The sequence below is a fragment of the Lissotriton helveticus genome, chromosome 9 (genome assembly GCF_964261635.1).
Source record: "Lissotriton helveticus chromosome 9, aLisHel1.1, whole genome shotgun sequence".
In the NCBI taxonomy this organism is placed as follows: domain Eukaryota; kingdom Metazoa; phylum Chordata; class Amphibia; order Caudata; family Salamandridae; genus Lissotriton; species Lissotriton helveticus.
Window position 1 is genome coordinate 471,242,704 of NC_136070.1, and position 10,472 is coordinate 471,253,175.

At 47.5% G+C, this 10,472-nt stretch overlaps 1 protein-coding gene across 2 annotated transcripts in view; it reads right to left on the reverse strand.

The window, feature by feature from the left end:
* JAG2 (jagged canonical Notch ligand 2) overlaps positions 1–1,602 on the reverse strand; it is a 319,544-nt gene extending 317,942 nt beyond the window's left edge. Inside the window, exon 1 of one of the 2 annotated variants that reach the window (XM_078660292.1) lies at positions 1,403–1,602. In XM_078660292.1, the coding sequence (XP_078516418.1) occupies positions 1,403–1,477 (75 nt within the window). In that variant the 5' untranslated portion in view covers positions 1,478–1,602. The remainder of the gene's footprint in view (positions 1–1,402) is intronic. The other variant, XM_078660293.1, reaches the window with a different exon arrangement.
* Positions 1,603–10,472: the final 8,870 nt, after the last annotated feature.

Here is a 10,472-nt window from a genome sequence, read left to right on the forward strand (position 1 = left end):
CTACTTTTTCCACTCGAGATTTTAGATGGCATTGTACCTCTTATCTCTTTCCAGCGTGGTCCTTTACTATGGAGAACACTCCCAGCACCTAACAGACACCTGAAGTAGGGCATGAGCTTTCATACAAACACTAGGCTAGAGAATAAATTAGCAGGTGAGGTTTTCGTATTAAGCTGTGCTTATGTGTCTTTAGGAACAATCTTAAACATAGGTTTAAAAAACAAACACAATACATTGCACTGTAACTGCAAACCTCTATTTACATCTCAACTGGTTTATGTGATTTGGATGATAAAAAAATAATATTATTAAATAGACGAAACACTCCCCTACGCAGGTAGGAGCATGCGTTGAGGAAACGTTACATTCTCCTTAAATTTACCATCAGCCACACTCAAAGAAACGTGTCCAAATGGAGGTAACGTAGCACCACGTAAATCGTTTTAAAGCAGCCAGATGCAACGAAAGCTGGGGCTGTGTAAGGCAGAATGCGGGCAGGTGGGAACGAAGGGGGAGGTGTAACCAACTGCTCCCAGTTCCAATCAGGCAGAACAGTGTATTATTAAACAGACAGCCCAATCTGGGCTTAACTCTGATCAGATGCAAGGATCACTCGCAGAGACGCGTGGATTGAAACTGCGCCCCGGAGTGCAGCACAGCGTGCACTTAAAAAGAGCTTAAATATTTTCTACAGCAGAGATAGATAGCCGGGATTGGAAAATCGAACTGGATGTTACACTACGTGCAAGGACGCCTCGTGTCGAAGGCTCGGCGCACTGCGAAGTTTGCAGATGGAGGGTTTCAAACACTATGCTAGCCTACACTCCGATTGGAACTAATGACCGTCCTAAAAAGACCGCTCCATGCACAAGTCCATACGGGATAGCAGGGCATAAAGCCCTTGTGAGGGAGTACCACTGCATTTCGCAAACTTAAATCGTAGACAACTCGTGTATTTAATAATAAGCAGACGTGCATGGGGAGTGCGCTAAGCAACTTGTCCAATCCACTAGAAATATTTTCTCTCGGTGATCAAGGTTCCGGTAAGCCCCCACACCCCAAAAAAATGTTTCACCTCACTATTTTCTTTTTTTCCCGCAAGAACGTCCTCGTTATACACCAGGGACCCAAGTCCGACCCATTGTGGTAGGGAGTCACTCTCTCCTGCATAGACCAGCAGTCTCTCCCTTGGTCGGATCCACCACTTCTGAGTGTTTCCTTCCCTAAGGATTCCTAAATCCTCCCAGTGACCAACTTTCCCTTCCTAGGAACTCTCCCTTACTCTCCAGCGTCCACTGGTCTCATCACTGATCTGTCACCCACACCTCTTGGAGCGGGCTGTCCGCCTCGCATTTCGTGCCTCTATCATTGCCATTCCCTCCTGGGGATCCCCGACGCTCACCTGTATCCAGCCTGCCAAGAGGAGCCCCAAGCGGAGCGCTGCCCCAGCGTGTCCCCCTCCGCTGTGCCACCGCATCGCCGTGTCTGTGCTAGTTCCGAGCCGAGCCCCGGCCTCTGTCCCGGGCTCCGCTGCGGTCACCGTGCTCGCTGCGTAGAGCTGTCAATGACCGCGACTCCCTCGGCTAGAGCAGCACTCAAACCACCCTGACAAGGGGCGGGAGACTGACAGCCCGCGCGACCAATTCTCAGCCCCGCAGCGAGGGCTGGGGTGGGGCCAGCTGATCCAGGCCGAAGGAGGTGTGTCCACTGGGCGGGAACTTCAGCTTCCACCTCTCCAATGCGAGCCGCGAGTCATGACAATGGGCGGAGCCACACCTCCACAGGGTATAAGGGTGTGTCTGGTGAGGGGGGGAGAATTGGTAACCTCGAGAGCGCTTCGTTACAGGGGTTCCTACTTGCATAGCAATCAGGAGGGTAGGACCACCCGATAGGGGCGAGATGGGCGTTCCCAATGAGGTGACATATTGGGTGTGACTGCTTTAAGACTCATTTTAGTATCTGCGCGTGAGGACAGGAAGAAGCATCAATGAAGGCTTCCAAAGAGAGGAGTCCGGACACATGGCCTAGTACCCCTGCACTACCCGATCTTATTACTGTACTGGTGCGCCCTAAGCTCGTCGGGTGTTCACTAACCAGCTTCAAGGTGTGTCAGACAAAAGGAGGGACCTGACGAGGATCACACCCTTATCTGCGCCACAAAGGCAGCCTGGTAGAAGCCGTCTTCAGCACCACTACCCATCGTCCGTTGGGGTTTACTGCCCTGATGCCTTTTTTTGTTGCAATGCACAGAGTTCGAGCCGTCCGCAGTCCACACTGTTTGCAAGGAGCGTTGCACTTGTTGCGTCCTGTTTGTTTCCATGGGCGCCGCGCATCGCATATGTTATCCGTGGAGCTCCCCCTTGAGCCCAGAGAAGGTAGGGGCTGCTGTGACAGGTGTTGGGAGTCCCGTGCACGAAGGGAAGGAGGCCCCTGCCGGCAACCGAGATCTGCTGCGAAGCTGGCTCGTCAAAATTCCTATTCAGATCGGCTTATTTTGAAAAGCTTATCAACTTCGGTTTAAAATGCAAATGAGACGTGAAATCTTTCTCAGTTGCATCTATGATGCTCCAGCTTTCTTAAGTCTGGTGGCGGCTCTTCTGCCATGTATCTTACAGAGGAGTGGGGGAAAGTCCTCGTCAGCCTAATTACTTAATTTAACAAAATGCCCTGGCAAATGGAAGTATGAAATCCCAGCTGAACTTATTAACTAAATAAATTACATTGGGCGAGTTCTTGGTGCCACATACTGAATCTTCGCGGCGCTCTTTCAGATCTGCCAGCTCACTCGGTGCTACCGTGAGGCACACGAGATCTGCTCCCATCATACGGTCACCCCCCGCCCACTCCCCACAGGGTGAGGTTTTTGTTGAAGTTGGCAGGTCTGCTTTTTAAAGAAAGAAAAATTGTGCTTTTGCCCAGTGGCGTTAGGCAAAATGTTAGCCCCTTCAGAATGTGATGAGATACCACAGAGTCTCCCATATATCACAGAAATCCATTCTAAGCAGTACCTACTGATCTTTTTCACCATCTTCTTCACCATTCGTAGCACAATTTGGGCCAAGTGGCCTATGTTTTAACTCCTTATTTGGGATCTCTTGTTTATCCACTTGAACAAGCTGCATAATTCCTAATATCCGTTTTAATTCTCGTGTATGGGTCCAGTGTTGCAAGCTGAAATATCGAGTGCATTTTTTTGTGAAACAGCAGTCAAAGTTGCCCTTTAGTGGAGGATGTCACAATAGGTTTCACCACCCAACCAGATGTCATCAAACAAAGGAGCATTCTAGAATCCCAGCTGTTTGTGATTGTTGGTGTAAGATTACTCTGCATAGATTTCTTGACTCGCTTTTTTCATCTAAGAACAAGAATACAAATTAACTGTGACAGTGTATTTTTTGGACATGGTTTGTGTGGACTTTACTGTGTTAAGAACAAGGGTTGTCTGCTTCAGGAGCTTCATACAGCAAGTTCAGTTTTGCACACAACTGTTTCAGCGACGCAGGTTCATCAATTATAGGCCATCTTTGACTTGTGCCTTCACCATAGACCAAGTATCTGCCGCTAGTTTGTCGCAGCTTGTGCTGGCTCTCCCGGCGCTGCACCTGCTGAGATTACTTCAGCGTCGGGGAAGGACGTATTGTGCTGCTCTGATAATGAGGAGCTCACTCGCTGCCGCAAACCACTGAAGGTTCGCATGCCAGCACATCGGCTCCTCAGAGGACATGGGTGAAGGGGAAAAACAATACCCAACTTCATACCCCGACTTGAACTGGTATTCAACTGAAGAGAGCAGGTAACAACTCTATCTTCAGTACTTTCTGATTCGCATGGGTGGTGCCGCCGACCCGCTCTGCTGCTGGTCGCCATGTTCCCCCCTCCTGGAGCCAGATAATTTGCTGGGGTAATGCGCCTGTTTAAGAGAGATGCAGATACCTTAAATAGCAGTAGGGTGAATGTGAAATGACAGAATATAGCCTGTCACGTCACAAAGGGCTTCTATAATACACTATCTTTCAAAAATGGTTTCATGACGGCTTGACACAGAGGCAGTGGTAGATGGGAGCAGTCAGTACGCCGGTGGGGAGCCTCTGGCTGCAGGAGATGAGACTGCGGGATCTATGGCGAGACACACCCCAGAGTCACAGGATTACGCCTTCTACTCCCACGCACATAAATCATATGCTTGACTACTTTTTGGGCTCCCATAAGGTGCAGGCGGCGACACGCTCAGTGTAGATAGAGCCTCGTTCGTTATCCAGTCACTCTGCGGTCGTGTTGGACCTTGCCCTCCGACATCAAGATCAAGCTGGCGGATGCGTGAAACCCTCCTTCTAAGGCAGGAGATTGTTAAGCAGATAGAGAAGGCAATAGGGGAATACCTGGGGGTCGAGGATACCACAGACAAGCCAATCACTATGGTCTGGGATGCTATGAAAGCGATATTGAAAGTAAAGTATTGTGTTTATCTCTGTGTTGGAGACACTTGAACATTCTAGAGTGTATTATATAATAAATACATGTTTTTATAAATACTTGATATGGTTCTTTTCACTTAATCTATACTATAAGATTGCATTCTAGTAAAAGAAGCTGCTTTACACTCCTGGACTAAGCCTGAAGGCTGTTCTCCACAGCTACCACTTTAGAGAGCTTTCTAACGTTGTCTAAGACCTCTTAAATCACCATAAGTGTTGTCTGGACTGGTGCAAAGTGCCCACTTACATTAGTGGACATCATATATCAGGCCAACCTCCCACAGAGGCCATTTATGCTGTTCTCAGGCAAAAACAAATAGAATTCTTAGAAGGAGCAACATCTTTTGAGGAGACTGTCCTGCATGTCGTCCAGATAGACAATGAGGTACATCCACTGCGCTCAGAGGTGTTCCACTACAGGGTTGAGGACCTTCGTGAAGCACCAAGGTGCGGAGGAGAGCCCGAAGAGCAGAGTCAAAAATGTGAATGTTTGTGGACACCACACAAACTGGAGCAACCGCCAGTGGGGCAGAAAAACTGGAACCATCAGGTAGGCTTCTTTTAGGGCCAGATGGACCATTCAGTCGAAGGGGCGCAAAACATCTCAGAGGAATGTATGCCCTCCATTTTGAAGTGGCAGTAGACCAGCAACTCGTTGAAATCCTGTAGGTTAGCTGGCTGTTGTCCCCCATCTCGTTTGTCCACCAGAAAGAGATTGCTGATAAAAACCGTTGGGACATGTGACCCTTGGAAATATAGCTCCTTTCTCCAGGAGTGCATCGACTTCCGCATCTATGAGTGTCTTCCTGAAGTGAAAATTGTATCAGGCATAAATGGGAGTCCTGTTGAGGGGAGCCATAGTATTCAATCTGAAACCCCTGAACTATCTGCTAGACCCACACATCTGCTGTAAAGGAGCTCCACATGTAGAAAAAATTTGTCAGCCTGACCCCTACATTTCAATGGGAAGAAGTGTAAACACTCACCAGTATTGGAGGAGGAGGTATTGTGTCCCATCAAATTGCATCTTGTGTTTTTTCCACAGATACCCAGAGTATGACCTGACACAAGCAAAAGAGGAGAGAGGCAGAGGTGTTCGTCTGCAGTGGGTCACGTGGATCCAGTTCTTCCATCCCTCAACTTTCACGGCAGTGCAGGTGGCCAGTAACACCTGACGGGGCTGTGTCCAGCGGGGCTCGAGGCTCTTAGTACGTTGAAAGTTGAGAATCAGAACCCAGTCGCCAGGTTGGATAATGTGTCATGGGCCCTTGCTTTTATCAGGTATGGCCTCATGCACCTGGTGGTAAAGAGTACGAAAGGTGTTAGTCAAACTGTACAGTTAATCAGTCAACACAGGGTATTCAACATGAGACAGTTTCTGGGGCTGTGGAACACCCCACACATTGGCAGGCTTCCTGAACACAATCTCATGGGGAGATAGACCTATCCTGGTATGGGCCGTTGTTCTGACAGACAGCAGAGCCAGGGGCAGAGCATCAACCCAAGTGACACCTGTCTATGCTACAATCTTGGCCATTTTAGTCTTTAGGATGCCATTGTCCACCTCCACTAGACCTGCTGATTGGGGGTGGTTAGCTGCATGAAATTTCTGTTTTATACCCAGTGCTGAACAGACATACTCCATTATTTGCGCCGTAAAGTGTGTCCCATTGTCACTCCAGACCAAACGGGGCAAACCGAATCGTGGGAAGTATTCTTTCAATAGTATGTTGGCTGTAGTGATAGCGGTGCAGTCTTTGACAGGGTAGGTCTCCACCCATTGGCTGAAGGTACAGACCACCACCAGGACGTATTTTAAACTGTTACATCTGTCCATCTGGATATAATCCATCTGGATGGCTTCGAAAGGAAAGGTAGGGGGGAGAGAATACTCCTCCAGGGGTTACTGTGCCTTTTCCCGGGTTGTACATAAGGCAATTCATGCATGTTTTGACCATCCTCTCAGCATATGCTGGTATCTTTGAGTTATACCAGGTAGTTCCAGCAACTTGCGTATCCCTTTCGCACTAATGTGAGCAGGGCCATGGGCCATCGTGACTACCGGTAGCACATGACTCGGGCACCATCCATTGTCTCTCCATAGTGATACGGGCCCAACAACCATCTATTTCCTTTACCACTAAATGCTCTGTCCACATCCTCGGCTCCTCATGGGTAGCATGGGACTGAATATCGATCACACTCTGTACTGTATCTTCAACCATGCCCCCCTCTGCCAAACACCTGGCGGGACCTCCCACATACATTCCTTCCTTTTTCTTAAGAGCTGTCTGGCTGGCTGTCTGTTCAGCCAGGGCATTGACTTTTCCAACATCATCCGTCACTTTCTTGTGTGCTTTACATTTTATAATAGCTACCTTTCTGGGAAATGTCAGGGAGTCTAATAATCGGTGAATTAGGGGGCCATGTTGAATTTTCGTCCCATGTGAAGTAAGGAAATTCCTTTCTTTACATAGTCTCCCAAAGTTGTGAGCCACCCCAAAGGCATACCGGCTGTCAGTGTAGATATTAACCGTTATTCCTTTGCTTAACTCACAGGCTCTAGTGAGGGCCACTGCAGCCTGAGCAGAGCACTGCGGAATCTGAGCTGTTTCTACTACTTGCTCCAATGTCGTGAGGGCGTAGGCGACTGATGTGTTACCATCTGGCCCTCTGAGACATGATCCGTCCACATACAGTGTACCTTCTGGGTCTGCTTTCGGGGTATCCTGTAAGTCAACCCGTCCCATCCTCTCCAATTCTGTCCTCAATATACAGTCATGTGGATATAAACGGGCACCCTGAGTATCCAGTGGGAGTAATGTGGCGGGATTCAGTGCAGTGCATCTCTTAATGTTAATGTGGCTGGAAAAGAGTGTCAATTCATATCCTATGAGTCGTGCTGATGGAGCAAGGATTCGCATGTAGAGCGACTTGCTTGTACTCAACCCTCTCTCATAACTCGTAACATAATAATAAACATGTTTTGTGTACTAATAATTGCACCACACAACACAGGGTATTCAACATCAGACAGTTTCTGGGGCTGTGGAACACCCCACACATTGGCAGGCTTCCTGAGCACAATCTCATGGGGAGATAGACCTATCATGGTATGGGCCGTTGTTCTGACAGACAGCAGAGCCAGGGGCAGAGCATCAACCCAAGTGACACCTGTCTCTGCTACAATCTTGGCCATTTTAGTCTTTAGGATGCCATTGTACACCTCCACTAGACCTGCTGATTGGGGGTGGTTAGCTGCATGAAATTTTTGTTTTATACCCAGTGCTGAACAGACATACTCCATTATTTGCACCGTAAAGTGTGTCCCATTGTCACTCCAGACCAAACGGGGCAAACCAGATTGTGGGAAGTATTCTTTCAATAGTATGTTGGCGGTAGTGATAGCGGTGCAGTCTTTGACAGGGTAGGTCTCCACCCATTGGCTAAAGGTACAGACCACCACCAGGACGTATTTTAAACTGTTACATCTGTCCATCTGGATATAATCCATCTGGATGGCTTCGAAAGGAAAGGTAGGGGGAGAGAATCCTCCTCCAGGGGTTACTGTGCCTTTTCCTGGGTTGTACATAAGGCAATTCATGCATGTTTTGACCATCCTCTCAGCATATGCTGGTATCTTTGAGTTATACCAGGTGGGTTCCAGCAACTTGCGTATCCCTTTCGCACTAATGTGAGCAGGGCCATGGCCCATCGTGACTACCGGTAGCACATGACTGTCGGGCAACATCCATTGTCTCTCCATAGTGATACGGGCCCAACAACCATCTATTTCCTTTACCGCTAAATGCTCTGTCCACATCCTCAGCTCCTCAGGGGTAGCATGGGACTGAATATCGATCACACTCTGTACTGTATCTTCAACCATGCCCCCCTCTGCCAAACACCTGCGGGACCTCCCACATACATTCCTTCCTTTTTCTTAAGAGCTGTCTAGCTGTCTGGTCAGCCAGGGCATTGACTTTTCCAACATCATCCGTCACTTTCTTATGTGCTTTAAATTTTATAATAGCTACCTTTCTGGGAAATGTCAGGGAGTCTAATATTCGGTAAATTAGGGGCCATGTTGAATTTTCGTCCCATGTGAAGTAAGGAAATTCCTTTCTTTCCATAGTCTCCCAAAGTTGTGAGCCACCCCAAAGGCATACTGGCTGTCAGTGTAGATATTCCGTTATTCCTTTGCTTTACTCACAGGCTCTAGTGAGGGCCACTAATTCTGCAGCCTGAGCAGAGCACTGCGGAATCTGAGCTGTTTCTACTTCTTGCTCCAATGTCGTGAGGGCGTAGGCGGCTGATGTGTTACCATCTGGTCCTCTGAGACAAGATCGGTCCACATACAGTGAACCTTCTGGGTCTGCTATCGGGGTATCCTGTAAGTCAACCCGTCCCATCGTCTCCTCTTCTGTCCTCAATATACAGTCATGTGGATCTAAACGGGCATCCTGAGTATCCAGTGGGAGTAATGTGGCGGGATTCAGTGCAGTGCATTTCTTAATGTTAATGTGGCTGGAAAAGAGTGTCAATTCATATCCTGTGAGTCGTGCTGATGGAGCATGGATTCGCATGTAGAGCGACTTGCTTGTACTCAACCCTCACGCATAACTCGTAACATAATAATAAACATGTTTTGTGTACTAATAATTGCGCCACACAACGGTACTAGTATCTAGGGGTAGCTTGCTTATGTGTTTGTACTAACTATAATCCACTTGCACTAAAATGGCCCCTGCTACACGGGATTTCCTACTGCGCATGCGTCAGTCATACTCACTTGACATGACGTATTATCTAGCTTGGAGGGAAATTTTTGCTTCTGCGCACTAGAACTAAGATGGCTGCTTTGTGTTACAGCATGCATGAAGCTTGTGCTGCTTTTGCTAAGCTGTTTGTTTTGCCTAAACACTAAACTCAATAGTTAAAATAAAGTATTGGGAATAGAGTAGAGATAAGTGGTATACAGTACATTAATTTATTCTTTGTTCTAAAACTGTTTCTTTTCTATTCTTACATGTATCATAATCTTGGGCCTGGGAGGTGGTATTACTCCATCTTGAAAACCCACACTGCGTATGTCAAACTCCAGAAGGAGCTGAAGTCATTTGACATTTAAGCAATGCCAAGCTTACGGCACACTAGAAGATGTGCCTGGGAACCTAACCCGATGAGCCCAAGCGGAAGACAAACTGTTTACATTGTATTTCTATAAGAACATCCATTGTTGGGTGGAATAAAGATGCATGGGAAAAGTAAATTTGATGGACGGGAACGTTAATAGAATATTCAGGAGAAAAGTTTCATTTTAGTATGGTGTGATGATCTCTTCCCGTCTTTTGTCCAATCAAAATTGGGTATCCTTACACTTGCAACATTGGGGAGTGGTACACTGCCCTGAAAAATAGTATAACTAGAGTAGGCTTAGTTAGTTAATTTGTCTGACTTGTCCGAATAGCTGACCTGTCACTGACCCTACGCACTCAATAGGTGATCGGGAGCAGAGGTGCTGGCAGAGCACTCTGTCAGAAGAATCGATAACCCAATCGGGGTTTGGGAGTTGGGTGCTGGCGAAGCACTCTGTCCGGGGATTTGCTGATGCAGTCGGGGTACAACTGTTAGCTGCAGAGAGGGTCCAACGCAGGCATTTGTCCTTTAGCTGCGGGTGCCGGTTCTAGCCTGAGGTGGTCTTGTCCTGATCCAATTTGATCCGTACTTGTCCTGATTCTGGTCTGCACCTGTTCTTTCCTGTTGGTACCTGCATCTTGGGGTTCTGTCCTTTATCCCAGCCCGTGGCCAGGATTGGTCTTCACACCATTTTAGGTAAATATAATGTGGGTTCGTCATTGTACTGTCTTCCCCTTTTCACCATTCCTATGTTTCAATGCTTAATGAAAGTTTCTTATTTCATCTCACCTTAATCATACTCTTGTTGATTAATCCAGTTTCAATTAATGTAGTATGGACATTGATTTTTAAAGATTT